Source organism: Channa argus, chromosome 1, assembly GCF_033026475.1.
Source record: "Channa argus isolate prfri chromosome 1, Channa argus male v1.0, whole genome shotgun sequence".
NCBI lineage: Eukaryota > Metazoa > Chordata > Actinopteri > Anabantiformes > Channidae > Channa > Channa argus.
Genome location: NC_090197.1, coordinates 17,502,145 through 17,519,173, shown reverse-complemented (window position 1 = coordinate 17,519,173; position 17,029 = coordinate 17,502,145). Strand labels below are relative to the sequence as shown.

Here is a 17,029-nt window from a genome sequence, read left to right as displayed (position 1 = left end):
ACACACACACCCTCATGAAACGCAAATGCAAGTTATAACAAAAGACTTTATACCCGTACTTTATGAGTTGATGAGTATGCGATGAGCAAAACATGTGACAAACTAATTAGTGTTTATGTGACCAGCACTACCAGAATACTGGAGATGAGTTCACAGTGTCTTTTTGATCAACCTGCTTTCCAGATGTGCCAATCTTTGCACTATGTGGGCATAGCTTTTAGAATAAAGACATTTTTCATGGTACATTTCTTTAAACCAAATTCACTGCGTCTAAAGGCCCCACATCTGGTAGCTACACTGTATGTCTATGTTGAGGTGTCCTCCTCATGCAGTCTTGCATCTTTACCTCTAGAGGTCACTACCTATCCATCACAAACTTAGATGAGGCTGCGTGAATGATCATTGAAGAACTCTTATTGGAATGTATGAAAATAAATCACTGTGTGCATCCAAATCATACTTCTACAAACATATATAAAATTCAATAGTTCCTCTGAAGAAATGCATAAAGGTACAGAAACGGCTGACGATAAAATAAGCAAATAAAAATAAAAAACCTGGCAGGTAAATGCGCATTTTAACTATCCATGCAATAACCGTCCACAACATAAGACAACATTGAATTTGTAGATTTTATGTATCTCTTGAAGTGGCCACGAATGTTGCAGGTGTGGTTTGAGAAGTTTTAAATATATTCAGACTTTTTCGTATTTTCGAAGCTATTTAGCATTTAACGTTATGAATAATTAAAAGGGTGCCCTTTAATGTGAAGTTTTCTAAGACATAATTGATACGAAAGAATAGCATGCAAACGTTTGCTGCATGAACATAGTCTAACTCTAGTTCTGTTTAGAAAGCCAGTGATTGACCTGAGGCATCATATCCATGATGGTTTGGCCTAAAGAACGAGGACCGGTGTGTCATAGTTCAGAGGTCAGGAAGTGGAATGTGATGGCCAAAGGTAATTTAATGACAAAGGAAATTCATGTTATAAGCATATATATCCTTGCTGAGATGTGAAAAATCTCAAATTTAGTTAGTTATTTAAACTGAAAGGAAAACTACCGTCTGTCTTGCTAATTGTCAATTTTGGCTTGTGAGAGTTTTGTAAAACCCAAAAGCAGAACTCCTTTAAATAAAGTTAAAGTTGTAGTTTAGTGTGTTTAATGGATTTAGTGCTAGAGTAAGTTGAGAGTTCAAGCTGCATGGTCACTGTTTACGGAAAGAATTAAAATTCTAAACTTTTTACTGCCATTTTGGGTAAGTGTTTAATATTGAAATGATTACATCTGTCTAGTGTACAGTAACATATTGAATTTCCAAGTGTCTCATCAATTTTATGTTTGCAGTGTGTGTGTGTGTGAGTGTATGTGTGTGTGTGTGTGTTGCCACCGAGTCTATAGTGACAGGGTGACATAACGTAGATTGGGGCGACACTGGCTAAATGTTTGCAGATGAGGGCTCCCGATATCTAATCACTACAGGAACAAGGGTCACCAGAGTGGGCCCTGTAGCCCAAGGCACTGTGGGTATTGATGGGGCAAGATGTTTATTTCAGAATCAACCATCTCTGAGTATGTGACTGCATGCATGAGTTTGTGTGTGTGTATGTGTGTGTGTGTGTGTGTGTATGCCTTCAATTGTCCCTCGACCACTAGCCCAAGGGGAAAGTGTGCTGTTCTTGCAAACTCCACTTAACACAACCTTCTCCCCCCTGACCTCAGCTTAATCCTCAGTCTTGACAGGAGGAGGAGAGTGGACATTTCCTGGTGCACAACAACTGTGTCATTCTAATGCTGTTTGCAGATTCCTGTGGTCCAATAGTAACCGCTGTCACACATGCACTATATGAGTTTGATAGTTTACTGTCTTAAGGGGTCACAGGCTTCTCTGTAAAAAACACTGACATTGCATATAAACAAAATAACGATCACATGGCATTTCAGCAGAGATAGCAGAACCCAGATTTACATCACGGCACAGGGGTCCCAAGAATGTTTCACACTAACCACAATGCATTATAAAAGTGATGGAATGGAAAAACAGAAAATATGTAACCCAAATGTAAGGTACTGTATGTCAAGGTACTATAAAGGTAAAAGTGTTTGATTTAAGTTAACTTAACTTACAGTTGCAAGTATCACTACTGTGGTAAGTTATGCTAGAATAGAATAGAAAAAAATAGAATAGAATAAGCCTTTACTGTCCACCAGAAATGAAAATTGACCAGGTAAAAATTCACATATACAATAAATATGATGTGTTCACTAATCTCACAATGAGAGATTACTAATTAAAGGATACCTTCACTGATTTTAATCATGCTTCTTTTGGTTCTAGATAGAGTAGTACATGTACACAAATGTTCCCACTTATTATTGCTAGACAATAGCCATAGAGGTCTGTTCAAAATGACTAGAAGGATAAATATAATAAAACCTAGACCTGCATGCAAGTATAACAGGGTCCAAGCACCAATATGTCAAGAGCACTGACAAATAGTGTTTAATGTGAGGTTTTCTAAATGGTTGTATATTATGGGGTCCGACAGCATCTGACAGTGTACACTGCCAAGATGTGATCCAGCCTTGGATTACAAACACATTTTCATTTTGATATTTAATGGCTCACTTTAATCCTATTCCTGGGTGATATATTTCATTTTAAGAAAACATTTTCATAACATGATAATGTCAATATGAAAATGAAATAAGTTTTGAGTTAGTGACATAAAAGATTTTCATTGTAGCCATTTTCCACGCTAATATGTATTTTATTATTTCTAGTTCAAAATTTTCATCTCGATAAAATATGTAATTTTAAGGTCCCCAACTTTTTATCAAGTCAGTTTTCCCATAACCTTGAGCTATACCCCATAGGACAACAATCCGTGTACAGGGTCCTCATAAAATTAATATTTATTCTTCCAACTATCAATTAATAAGCTAATTCTTGTGGGTTTTACTTGTTTTGTAGAAAAAATAGGTTACTCCGAAATACACCAGGACTTTGGTGTATTTTGCTGATTCAAATGTATACCTATCCAAAATGTAGGGGTTAGAAGTTTGTAGCTGTTGCTAGCGAGGTTACTGGATGAAGTTTTTACAATGTTAATTGTGTTAAACTGGGTTGTTTTACTGTTTTTTCAGTCTTCTCATAAATCCAGCACAAAATTGTTTTTTTGATTCTCTCCTTCAGCATTTTCACAGTTTGGTTTAAACAGTTAAATAACAGAGTTATGTAGAGATAACAAAAATCTCTGTTTAACTTTTTAAAAGAGTTTAAATAAACCTGCTTTTCATCCATTTAGGAATTTCCACAAAAGCATTGTGGGGATAGTGTGGGCAGGAATACCACAAGTCTGCAGGGAACACTGTAGGAGAATATTTCCAGGAATTCAAGGGCCTGTGCAACCACAGCAGCAGCTCATTTTGAGTCTAAATAGAGGTCATTTTGAGATAACGCAGGTAGCAGAGCTTTTTGTCTCCTTGACTGTTGATCTCTGGAGGGCCTGAAAAGAAAACAATAAATGCAAAAAAGAAGACAAGAAAGGAGTGCAGAGGAAAGGGAAAATAAGGGAGAGGAGAAAAAGGTGCATTTTTCAAATGGTGAATAATTTGTCTGCCCTGACATGATGCTGAGCAGGACCACTTCCTGTAGCTCAGGTTTCAGTGTGTGTAAATGTTCATGGGGGGAGGGTCTACTTCCTTCACCAACTCTTTTTGGTGGCCTTACATTTGGGGCAAACCTGGAAAGAAAACAGGACTTGCCAAAACAAAAACATCTCTCTTTAAATAAATAGCAAAATGTAGAATTGTGCAAAATTTGGAGAAATGGAACATGCTTTATTTTAGTTCATAAGGCCCAAACCTTTTAGGAGACAAAATAAGAATTAGCTGTTGATGTATGGTCAGCTCCAAAACAACCTTGTTCAGACATTGTTTCCTCTCCCTTTAAATCCATATCAAGTTCAGCACATAATAGTCAAGTTGATATCCCTGTTGTGCCTTTGCTAATAACCCCTGTTTATCTTAAAGCTGTGGTGCATCAGGAATTGCCAAAGTCACGCTGTGTTATTCTGGACCTGTTTGTTCAGAGCTTTGTTCAAGCTGAATTACTATTTGCTGAATCTTAATTAATTAATTTTCTTCCTTTTCTTCCCTTTATGCTTTGGTGTGTGTGTGTGTGTGTGTGTGTGTGTGTGTGTGTGTGTGTGTGTGTTTGTCCAGCTCTGGGCTTGGCAGTGTCCTCTGAGGTCTCTGTGGCTGCAGGTAACGGACCTGTTCACTTAAGCGCTATGCCTGTAATGTACTCCAGATGATAAAAGTTTTTCTAACTTTCCAACATACACACACACACAAGCACACTATTGTAATGCTAGCGCCCAATTTGTTTTACTATGCTATCATTTCGGGGGAGACACTTTTTGCGGAAATACTTACAAACAAAAACACCCTAACATTTATATGTGCTTTTGATCTCCAAAAGACGTTTATTTTACACTTGTCATGTTGTGCAATGAGTCCAGGATGTGCATGTGTGTGTTTGTGGGTGTGCATGCTTGTGCTCTAAGAGTTGGCACTAATGCTTACCAGGCAACTAGGAGAAGAGAATTATGGTGCACTTAGGACTATTTTACAGGACCTGAAAAAAACATGCAAATGGTTCATATGACACCAGATGCCAGGCTTATAAAATCACACTACCAACACCCTCTGAGAGAGAGAGAGAAGAAAGGGAGACACAGACAGACAAACAAATGCAATGTTCTTATATTAAACTTTTTGCAAAGTAAAGCACACTTACTGAGAACAAAACTAGCTAGCAAAATCCCGGCCAAGACCTTGTTTTCTTACAGTCCTGCTACCTTTCTGTTTGTCTCAGCAAGGTTTTCTTCCTTTCTTAAAGTGCACTCATATTCTCCAGTGCTGCACAAACACTGTTGGCACACAACATTAGGCAAATAGTGAAGCATTATGACTGGATTTGTGTTTGTGTATGGTGGCAAACAAAAACAGCAAATAGACAGGGAGTTTAAAGAAAAGGAGGAAATGAAAGGGGGGCAATTAAACAGAGTTTAGAAGATTATATGATGAATAAAAGAACAAAATACAATGAAGAGGAGAGTTAGCGTAAGATTTGTGATGGGAAAGGGGAGAAAGAGAAATACAGAGACAGACCACCTCAAAGTAATGAGAGAAGGACTTAGAAATGAGAAATAAAGAAGGTGGGGAAACAGAGAAAGAGACCACCCCACAGTGAAGACCAGTGGGAAGGCTGCAGACTTTTACGTCTGTTTCTCTCCTAGTGCAGCTTCCTTTTAGACCAACAGTGAGGCTGGAGCCATTCTTGCTGCCAAGCCATCTCTTGTTTTATTGTGTGTGTGTGGGTATGTGTGTGTGTGCGTGTGTGTGAACACCAGTAAACCACAACTGTTCTCTGATTATTGCTTTCAACTGAGACAAGCGTGAAGACTTTGAATAAGATAAAGATGATGCAACACTTACTCTGTGTGTGTGTGTGTGTGTGTGTGTGTGTGTGTGTGTGTGTGTGTGTGTGTGTGTGTGTAGGTGTGTGTGTGTGTGTGTGTGTTAGATGAGTCCGTGTGCAGGGTCTGAACAATACTCTCTACTATTAACACAACAAGGAAACATACATTTCCCCATTGGAAACCGCACTCTGTCACTGTGAATGGTTCTGTATGTTGAGCCGAACAATGCCCTCTCTCTGTGGAACTCACACTTGTATGCTATGTGTGACCTGGGGCTTTTCCATACTGATAGTCCATAGATCCATGCATGATAAGAGACCAGTGTGGTTTTATAAGATAAACATAAAGAAAATCCTTTTAACCTTTATCCACAGGCCCCCTAAAGTTCCTCATTTTTAGCCAGATTTAGAAATTTAAACATCTTAAATTCAATAAAGAAACGTATAGGGTGAAGTAAATTAAATTAGAAAGAGCCTGTGTGTTTGAATGAGTCGTGCGGGTCTTTGATAAAGTGCCTATGTTTACATTTGTAAAGCGGGGCCACTGTGATATTGTCTGGTATGTGGAGTGTTATAAGGGGCTTTTGCTTAACTCAATCTGCTAGATAAACAGCCTGGGGCACGAGCGCTGAGAAGATTCATATATGTTTGTTCCCTTCTTCCTGTTCTCTTTTCTTGGATTCTCTTTCTCATTTTCTCACTTTATCATCTTGCTCATTTTGAAACTCAGTCCTGCAACCTGGCATGTTTCTTGCCGCCCCGTTAAAACTCCATACAGGATCGGCTTGTTTTCCTCTGCACATGCATCTGAGAAGTATTAGTGAACTGAGAGGTCATTTTGTGGAGCTGAACGTTGAGGATCGTGGTCCAGCTGGGGGTCACTGTAGTCAGGGGACAGGGTCAGTTTGACATGTCACAGGTCAAGAATGATGGGTGGTGTTGGCACCGACCTCAGGGAATGAGTGTGTGTGTGACTGTGTGTGTGTTAGTACTAACTGGGCTGCCAATTAGGAATCTACTCTAAATTTATATCAGTCACTTCTCTGTCACTCTGTTCCTGAGCTATAAATCATTCTTTAAAACAACTTATATTTTTACCTAAAAGAAGTAAAGTGATTGGACTGAAAACTGCTTGTATATCATGTACAGATGAATCAATCACAGACAGTAGAGCTGTACTCTATTCTGGTACAGCAATGGCCAATATATCCTAACTTTTAGACCATGTGAGCTTGTCAACAGGACAACTCCAAATCTTTCATTAGAACACCGACACCTTCCCAAATGCCTGTATTTTCAAATCGGGCACCCCCACATAACAATACAGACTTCTAAAAAAACTCAGTATGGCTGAGTAATATTTCTTATGATATGTAATCATACCCCCTTTTCAATGACTCATACAAAGACAGATTGACTAAAAATAAAGAAAGGATGCAATAATAACAAAATCATCTATAACTGGTATGGTAATGCACATAAAATCAGAAAAAGATGGAATGAGGAGAATTAAACCTTTATTTTCTCTAATATCCTAAACATTGTCACTTTAGGGCAAGAATAATCTGAGCATAAACGTTGTCTAGAGTAGGACAGCATGTTCGTGATTATGTTCGTGTTTGTTAGTTTACTCCACTAGAGATGAGAGGAAGTGGAGGGTTTGAGTGACATGCAGAGAAGCACTTCATTTCCTTTTGGAAAATACATCTGAGGGTATCAGTGTATGATCGGCTCGATTTGACATACGCAAGTCCAAAGCAGATTACCACAAATCATAGTCATCACATATGTAAGAAACACATGTAAACAAAATCATAATCAACACATGCGTACAGTAACACTCACAAAAACAGATAATCAGCTGTAATGGAAACCAGACTTTTAAATATAGTCTTCTTGTCCTGTGTGTGTCTGTGTGCATGTGTGTGTGTTTGTCTCAGTTGGACTTCCTCTCCCCCCTTGTCTCATAGTGGTGTTGAGGGATAATGTAAACCAGGGCTTGTTACCCTGTAATGAGGCACTTCAGAGAGAGATGGCACAAAGCTGAAGCAAGTAAAAAGAGATGGGCTCTTCCTCTGCTGCAGTGTTTAAACAACAGAAAAAAAACATAATCTAAAACTACAGCAAGCGTAGAAGACTGAGAAATGCATTTTTACAGCTGACCTTATGAAAACACACACAGACCCACACCACTGACTTTTAGATCAGTTTTAGAGAATGCAGACACACAGCAAGAAGATATAAACTGTGATTAATGAGCAGGAGAGAGTGTGTTTGATTGTTAGTGTCACTGATCAAAGAGTCAATACATCATAGCACCCTTAAATCCAGAGACCCAGATGCCTTCACACTGATAACAAACAGTCATCCCATTACCTTTAAACATCAAAGGGGGGCAGAAGCCGCGTAGCAGGAGCCCTCTTCCCCGTATTTCTTTCTCTCTCTCTCTCTCTCTCTCTCTCTCTCTCTCTCTCTCTCTCTCTCTCTCTCTCTCTCTCTCTCTCTCTCTCTCTCTCTCTCTTTCTCTCTGTGGAATGTATTTCCCTGTTTGGTAGGCGTGAGAAATTGTGTGTCTATAACCTAAATGTGTGTGTTTGTGTGTGTGAGTGAGTGTGTGTTTTCAAGACTCAGAGGTGACATTCCTCCATGTCAGAGCAACAGCCTCAAGTTTAAGATAACACGGCCACGGTGATCTAAGGGTGGGAATCGATTCCCCCCAGTGGCTGCTGAGGGCCTCAGGTCAGAGCTGATGGCTTTACCTTCCGCATGCAACCTGTGATGCAGAAACACAGTAATGCTCCTTAAGAATCCCTTAGCAATCATATGTGTGTGAAATACACTCTAGAATAATTTAGTGGTATAGACTTTGGAACATTCATTACAGGACATTCATTGAAAATTAGGAGACATAACTTATACTATTATATATTCTTCCATCAAATCCCATCCTGCCTGGCTATTTCCAAGGACACGTGTAGCCCCCACAGTCCTTTGATATTTGTACTTTTTATGAACTATTGAGATGCGTTTGTATATTCAAATGCTGATTGTGAATTGGTGTTTTTCGCTTTACTTACTTGGAATGATTTGTTGTCTTCAGGTTAATTTGTGTGATCCCAGAGCTTCTAATTAGGAGAGGGTTGATGTCTGCTTCACTCTTAATGGCCCATAATTAAGAAATCATTTTATTTGTCCCATTTTAAGATGCTCTCTGTGGTGTATCAGTTTCTTTTTTGTTTTTTCGCATAATCAGAAAGTTTCTCCATTCAAATTAAACTTCGTCTGTGGGATTTTTAGAACAATTTAAGACATTTACGAGGAAATTGATAACAATATGAAATGTTTTATAAAACAACTGCATTAAAAATCCACTGTGTGCTTAGAGTTACTCATTTTATGGATCTTCCATTTGCATTGTAATTATTGAATCTAATTTTGATACTTTACTAAATTTATACATGAACAACTCTTTTAAATTAATAAATATTTTCATCAGAATTGCAGCTATATGTAATTACTATGTAGTCTGCATTATTTCCTGTATACACATCTTTTCTGTCAAAACCTTTGGGGTGGCTGCTGTAGCACCTGCAGGTGACACTACCAAGTTGACCTGTTCATGGCTTGGAGGACATCTGGGAATATCATGCATGCCTCCCACTGCTCCAGATTCAGTCTCTTCAAACAGACCACTGGCTAATTATGGCTTTCCCAGATCCCTGAGCTTAAGAAATCACTACAGAATAAGCCTTGGGTATGAAATGTTTGCTTATGCCCCACTCCACTGAGGTTTAGTTAACTGGGACTTAGCAACAACCAATTAAAAAAAATCTGCATTGACTCCAAGTACTAAGATTTTTAGAATGTGTCTGTTTCAAAGAAATTTCAGGTATTTAAATGTGTTTCAAAGTAACTACCCTCATCAGACAATTGTCCCTAAAAAACTATTTATCTTGCAATTGGTGATCTATAATAAATACACCCAGACAAGTGAAGAGTATACTTTTAATTTTTTATTCAAGATATTTGTGAATATTTACAGAACTCAAAATGCATAGACTCCTGATCCATTCGGCATTCTGTGATGTCCCAAAAATAAATAACTTTGATTTGAGAGAGGGAAAGGAATTTCAAACCTGTGTAGAAAAATAAATACAAAAATACTTCATTTGCTGTGAAACACTGTCACAGGGAGTGTGGGATGCATTGTTCTTTCCTCTCATCTTTCAATACAGAGCAGTTCCTCAGAGCTTGTTTTTACAACATTCATAGTCGCAGTGGTCTTTCTTCATATCCGTCCTGTCCGTCCTAAGTGCTCCCTTGCAAACTTTACAGTTCATGCAATGGGAAATATAAAAAGCCCGCCTCTGAGGCCCGAAGCACAGTGGCTGGCCCTCACTTGTGTTTGGCCTGTTTCAGTCTGTCAAAAGAGTTGGACTAATCCACTGGTGCTTCAGCCACGATAATCTGTGAGGGAAATAATATTATGATTAAAGAACAAATCAGTTAATTCAAACGAATCCTTTAAAACTCAGTTCCTAGGCCGTTGGATTTGGATGTGCACTGATGTAACCTCAATGGTATATTGCTGCACATGCATAAAATGTGTTTATGTGTCCATAATGATAGCTACATTAACACAGCTGCACACTCCCCTCTTAAAACCCCACCTTCATGTCACAAGAATAACGTATACAACTTAAAATATTTAGTGATGAGTGAATTTCATCCTATACTTGTGGTGGTGAACTAAAGGGTGGTTCACACTTTCTGTGTGTAGGTGGAGGTTGTTTGGAGACCTACACCCTCGCACAGTGAAAATAAAACAGGCTTAATGGACTGTAGAGGAGTTTTGTACTGCAGCCAAAGTATTCCTATAGGAACATTAAAACTTTTAACTTTGCGTTTTCGTCTGGGTGCGGTGAGTAACTGCGCACCTGAAGATTTTGGCACAGTTTGTATCCCTGTAGGATAAAAAGTGAAAGGAGCTCAGCCTACCGTGATGTGCCATCCACAGTAGTCCTGTTAGTGGGTCGTAGTAGACAAGGACCACGCGCCCCCCATCCTCCAGACTGAAAACGCGTAGCTCAGGCGCTCGTGCGCCACGTAGCTGCAGCTGGTCCCTCGCGCGTCCAGCTCGTCGCTCTCCAGAACTTGGCACAGGAAGTCGATGTACCGGGCCGCCAGCTTCAGCGTCTGGATCTTGCTGAGTTTGTCCGACGGGAGAGTGGGAATGATCTTACGTAAAGAAGTGAATGCCTCATTGAGAGACTGTGTCCGCTGTCGCTCGCGGATGTTGGCCATCACGCGCTGCGTCTGTAGGTCATCAAAGGAGCGCGCGGGGCTACTGCTTGCCTCGCTGCCGCCGCTCCCTGCGCTGCCGTCTCCAACATCGCAGCTCTTTTTGCATCTTTTTTTCCCGGGGCTCGGGCTCTCAACGTCTCCCTCCTCGTCGTCTTCCACGCTCCTCCGTGCCGCCCGCCGCTTTCTCGCACCGCGGCGCGGCAGCTGACGGTCGGTCTCTTCCTCGCTGTTCCCTGCACTGTCCATTGGGGAGGAGTCCTCTTCTCGCATCGTCTTTTCCACAAACAACTCCGTGGTCTGAAAGACCGCTTTAAAAACCTGACCCAAGTCTGTGGAACTGGTTACAACATCAACAAACAGCCCAGGTAATGCGGAGCCTGGCGGGCACTGGGGCGGGGGGCTGCTATAACGGTAAATCTCGCGCGCAGCGGACGGGGAGAGTTGGCTGCCAGACTGGGACGACCGGGGCTCTTATAAGAGCAGGCAGGAGGATTTTGGGGAGCGCTGTGATTGGGTGAGGAGGGCTGTAACATAATACTCCAGGAGACGCTGAAGACTTGCTATAATATTAGAAATCGAGTTTAAGTCATTTAGGCTGGGAAGGACAGTTGTCTGGGCAGAGTTTTTACGTGAATTTTTGTGCTCTATTTGTGCATAGAGCAATTAGAATCATTAATGAAAGTCAATTAATTCAACTTTGCAAAGTTAAAAGTCAGCCTCAATCCTCAATCAGTGCTTTTTTCCCCGAATGCACATTATACATTGTGTCCTGTTGTGGTTGTAAACAATTTCTTCTTTGTTCCAGTTTCGTTTTCATTCTTAATGAAAACTCCCAACTTTACACAGAAGAGGCCGTTTTGTAAGTCCATTTTAAAAGAGGGACATTTGACTTGTTTTTACTTCGTTTCACTTAATGCTCATCCACCCTGTTTTCTGGGCTAGGCCTCGAATCTCCCTTTACAGGTCTAGACACTGCCTGGGATGGGAGCAGTGGTGGCAGGGAAAAATATCACATCTACTGAAACACAGGAGGATGTCGCAGCAGGAGGTCTCTGTCCGTGTGAGCGGACCAAGGTGTTTATTTTCCCGTCAGCGGGCCTCTGCGCTGAGGTATGCACTTAAACGGGCCTGACTCCCGCAGGGGTGTCGACACAAGCGGCTCAGGTTTAAAGACGAGCCGTTCCAGGGAGCTCTCAGGGCGGATCCGTGCTCCCAGCGGGGTCGCTGAAGGCGGTGTACGGCTGGGTGCAATGCAAACACTGGAGGTGATAAAGATGGACTGAGGAGAGAGCGAGAGGGCCTAAACACGCACACATGACCACCCAGCTCGGTGGTCTACCTAGGTAAAATATCAAAATCCTACAAAAATACATCTACGTGTGGCTGTATCTAAATGGGAAAACTTTTGTAGGTGGTCTGCGGTGAGGCCTCACATCTGATGAGAGAGCGTGCCACGAAAATGGGAGTCACAGCAGACCTGGTCACTTCTTCAGGCCTGGTTCTCCAAGCACTAAATCTTTCATACCTCAGTCAGAGAGGGCAAGTCTGGGACTCTGACTCCCAGTCTCTCACATCATGGTTCAAATTGCACAGTAGTGCCAAAGATAACATTCAGAATCATGCAGCGAACCTTGGATTTGCTATTCAAATCTGCTGCATTTTATCATTAGCGCGTGACACATTCGTTTATTTCCAATATTTGCTCTCATTTCGTGTTTGAGGAGAACCCCAGGGTGCCACTGCCTTACTTTCAGTGTCTGCTCCAGGTGAGGCCAGCGGCTGTTGCTCTCCAAGGTGCTGAAAAACACACCTGAACTTTCGGTCTTGTATAGCACCTTACTTTAGCTTAACTATATGGCCTACAATAGAATTTTAATTTAAAGGTGTGTTGACATTAGCACTAGGTGATAACCTTCTTATGCCAAACAACTGATTTATGCTGTAAACGAGTATTATAAACATTTAAATTTGATCAAAAGCAATTTCAATTCAGAGGTGCGTTATTTTCTTTATAATTGAATTGGACAGCAGAGAACTTTGCCACACACTACCAAAAACCATACGTTTTACAGACAACAAAAAAAAAACATACATTTTAAATGTAATATTTGGTTTGTCTAATAATGTACTTAATTTTATGTTGTCACTGAAAAGCAAAGCGGTGACTGTTGAAACGTAAATTTGAACAGTTTTAAAAGCCTGCAGGCTATAACGTGCTAGAGATGGTAAATGCTGAATGCCAGTTGATTCTTTGCACTGCTGAGAGCAGTCCGGTCTCCAGCTGTCAACTTGGACTGTGGTGTCTCAGGTGGTCTCCAGCAGGTCCGTCATGAAAGAGATATAGACAATGGCCAGACGAAGCGTCTCGATACGGGATAGTCTCTTCTCGTAAGCGAACGTGGGAACTTTCCTCCTCAGTTCATCAAACGCTTCGTTCAAGCTAAACATCCTCTTCCTTTCCCGCACATTGGCCGCCTGCCGCTGGACAACAGTGATGATCCTTCTTCGTTTGGACTTGGTGTGCCCGTGCCCACCGCGGCTGTAGTACCTGGCTGCGTCCATCTGGTGCTCAGCGCGGAACCCGTTTTCCTGGTCATGGCTCCAGGATGCGTCGTTCAACCGCACCTGGTTGTTCGGGCTTGTTGAGCTAATCTCCTCCTGCTGCTTTGGTCCTAAAGCATATTTGTGCGGAAATTCCATCAAGTTCATGTCACTGACAAAATCTATTAAAGTGGAGTCTACTAAGCGGTCTTGCAGCTCCATATCCAGTCCTGTACTGCAGTCTCTCAGAAAATATGTCACTTTTATATGTTTGGTATTCAGCTCGGAGGTTTCAGGTCTGTTAAAAAAAACGATTCAGTAGACCAAAACAGAAGAGCATCTCAACATATAAATCCAAACTTCGTCAGATCCTGTTGATCCGGGTGAGATCCTATTTGGCTCAAGTCCAAGGGCTTTTCCTGCTGTTTTAATAAGTTGCCTATGCCACCTCACAGCGCGACGTCTTTCTTGTCCCCTCTGTCTCTAAATTGAGCCAATTTCTGACTTCAGTCGTCCAGTAAGTGAGTTGAATCCGATGAGAGAGGCTTATAGAGGACGAGAGGAAGCTGGAAGGCCCCACCAATTGATATGCTGTGCTCCTGGAGGCCCTTAATGAGCTTCTGAAGAACGGAGGCTCTTGACAGAGGGTCATACCGTCTTGTTTGCACTCTCCCCTCTCCTTCAGAGGCTAAATAATGACACTTTTATCACTTAAACAGGCCAGGAAAAGACCAAATAGAACATTCTCTAACAGTCACCATACACCAAAAGCTTTTCTGTTGCAAATTAAAGCAAATAACTGCCCGTTCCCATGGCAGGCCAGAGTCCACACTGCAAGGACTAGTGAGAGGGACACTGGTGAGTTCTCATCCTCTGAGGTTTTGGCCATTAAAGATCTTTACATTTAGTGAAACCACATTTTTTATCACTGGGAAAGATTTTCTGGCCCGAATGTTTGTAGGTTAAAGTTTTATCCAGACTAACTTTATGAAAACACAGATTGCATTTTGTAAACTCTTCTGAAAACCAGTAACATAAGTGGATAAAAGTTCTCCACCACTTCTTATCCTCTATTTTTGTGAGAGGTAATTTTACGGGAAAGTGTCCATTTTGTTTGTTATGACTTGTTGTGGTTGATTGCCTGCAATCGGTTAAAGTTTCATTATAGACGCACATCTAGAACTTTCTATTATGTGCAGCTACAGTGTCCAAAAACACTGGGAGACATTTACAATATTGTTTTTCCTCTGAGAGACAGAGCTTATTTTAAAAGTTTCATGTTAGTGAAACACCAACTCCACGTATGACTGGCTAAACAGAACGCCCCTTTTTCTGTCCTCCTCCCCAACAATCTTTAACATGTAATTTTGAAATGTATATCACCTAATTACCTGACTAAGAACACAGACATAGATCTACCTAATAATTTAGTAGGCAGTAAGGGAGGTTACATTTCATCCAAATTGGACAGATAGGAACTGTCCAGAACAGAAATGTTGTCCAATGTTTAAGATGCTCTGGGGTTAAATAACTTTCTCAAGGGCAGCTCAGCTATTGTGGTTTGAGGAGAACAGAGACTTCTGTTCTAAAATGTGCTGAATTCAGCCAAAGTAGTGTTTGTGGTTATTAAGCCCACTCATGATGACAAATTGTTACAGATCTAAACTTGGCAAACACTGATGATGAGGAATAAAATAATCAAGTCCTACAAATTTTACTTTAGTTTGTCATTTCTGGGAGGTCAAATGTTAAGAAAGAACCCAGAACATCATCTCTGGAGCTTTGAAGAGATTTCTTCAAAAAAGCTGTAAACACATCATTCTAGTTTTTATGAAAGGTTATTTTAATGTTGAGCAACAGTGCTTTTTAAAAAGCCGACATTTTGACTTTTTTATTGCAGCATAGCAGCACAGTTGTTTCTACAATGATAAAACATATTCATCCATCATTAATTTTCAATTTTTGTAACATTTAAAGATGTTGTGAGTGTACTTCTTTTATTAAAATGCTTCTTTATTAATGGTTTATGAGAACTATGTGGTTGTCTTATTAGTGCATTTGTAAGCAACTTAAACTACAGTGAATTGGTAAACAGATAATGCATAAATGCTTACAACCAATCTAAGACTGTTTCACATATATGATCAAAACTAGTTTTGCTTAGAAGAAATAAAAGCAGTAATATTGGGTTATTAACCCCTAAATAAACTATTTATATATTCTGCTTATAGTTGCTTAAGAAAGGTATTTATGAATTACTGGTAGTGATTATGATCACACAAAGAGATTTACCCTTATTGACTGCTAAAAATGGTCATATGTCTTATAAGCACTAGTACGATAACAGTGTTACTGGTGGTGTGAACATGCTCGGATGCCATCCCATTCCAAATACACAACTCACGGTAAATACTGTATGATGATTTGAGTGTCTGTCTTGTATATATACTCCAACCAGTGTGAATCTTCTCCATCTCCCTCTGCTGCTTCTTTTTCATCTCTCCTCTCTGTTTTCCTGGCAGGCAGATAAACATGATGGGATATTCCTTTGGTTGTCGTGGAAACACTGAGAAAGCACAGCTGGGTGGGAGAATATGAGGTAATCTCACCCTGGGGCTGCTGGGTAAATATTGGTCTTAAATAAGGAGTAAAACCCCAAAAGAAACCCACACACACACATACAAACACACACACACACACACATACACATACACACACACCTACAGGGGTTTATCCCAGTTTTGTCTGAGTGGAAACAAACAGCACAGACCTTCACAATGACACATTTCCTGCTCTGTTGTTTGCTTACCAAAGTGAAATTAATAATAGTTGTGGTGTGACCAAATGCTTGTGAAAAGTAAACAGGTTGGACAGATAGAACCTCTGGTAGAAAGTCTGGTTGTTGTCCAGTGGATTTTCTTCATTCCTTTAAGACTAAGGCTGTACTGTCAGGCAGAGCCTTGAGCTGAGAGGTAATGTCAGCATGTTAACATGTGCAAAATAACAGTGCCTTCTGTAAAGTGTAAAAGTATGAAAACGCCAATTATTGAGTTAATGCACATATTATCCAAAAAGCAGCACTTCAGTCATGTCTAACAGCACAGAAAAACATCTTGACCCTAAACCCCTGTGTGATATTGGGTCCATATATCACCATAATGCCATTGTAAAATGTGAGGAGGCGGCTCTGAGTCTTGAGTGTTGGGAAATGTGATTTCATTAATTTCACAAGTTGATTGAGTGTGGAAAATTGAAATATTTTGTATCTATTGTGTTGTTGTTATTCAGTAGTTTTTTAATACAGAGACAGAGAATAGTAAGTGTCCAGTGTGCTGGTTCAGAGGAGCCAGAACTGTTCTCACCATGTAAATCTGTCTTCCTGCTCCTCCTCTGGCTCCATCCTCAGTGTGCTGTAAGAACATCGCCAAATCTCTCCCACTACAACTGTAAATCTGAAAATAGACACTCCCTCATTCTGTTTCTTTCTCAACTTCTTCCTCTTTTCTTGTCTTTTCTATCTTTCTCTACTGCCGTACTGCTGCTGTTTGCATCTTGTGCATTTTTTGCCATTCACTGATTGAACATATAAGAGAGGAGGGGAGTCAAAGGGAGACAGAGGGAGACGGAGGGAGTAAGAGAGATGAGTTTAACTCCTGACCTATCTGTCTCTTCTTCATTGTGTCACTCTGACTCT

At 40.6% G+C, this 17,029-nt stretch overlaps 2 protein-coding genes across 2 annotated transcripts; both read right to left on the bottom strand.

Moving 5' to 3' along the window:
- Positions 1–9,487: 9,487 nt before the first annotated feature.
- On the bottom strand, positions 9,488–11,533 carry twist1a (twist family bHLH transcription factor 1a). The gene is made up of 2 exons (XM_067503272.1): positions 10,489–11,533; positions 9,488–9,957 (listed from the first exon to the last, which is right to left on the bottom strand). Exon 1 carries the CDS (start codon positions 11,062–11,064, stop codon positions 10,516–10,518), a length of 549 nt encoding a protein of 182 aa, XP_067359373.1. The 5' UTR covers positions 11,065–11,533; the 3' UTR covers positions 9,488–9,957; positions 10,489–10,515.
- Positions 11,534–11,997: 464 nt separating this feature from the next.
- On the bottom strand, positions 11,998–14,056 carry LOC137127011 (fer3-like protein). The gene has a single exon (XM_067503285.1). It carries the CDS (start codon positions 13,555–13,557, stop codon positions 13,099–13,101), a length of 459 nt encoding a protein of 152 aa, XP_067359386.1. The 5' UTR covers positions 13,558–14,056; the 3' UTR covers positions 11,998–13,098.
- Positions 14,057–17,029: the final 2,973 nt, after the last annotated feature.

Excerpts from the sequence above, each read along its gene's own strand:
- twist1a (XM_067503272.1), bottom strand. The coding sequence starts at position 11,064 with ATGCGAGAAGAGGACTCCTCCCCAATGGACAGTGCAGGGAACAGCGAG.
- LOC137127011 (XM_067503285.1), bottom strand. The coding sequence starts at position 13,557 with ATGGAGCTGCAAGACCGCTTAGTAGACTCCACTTTAATAGATTTTGTC.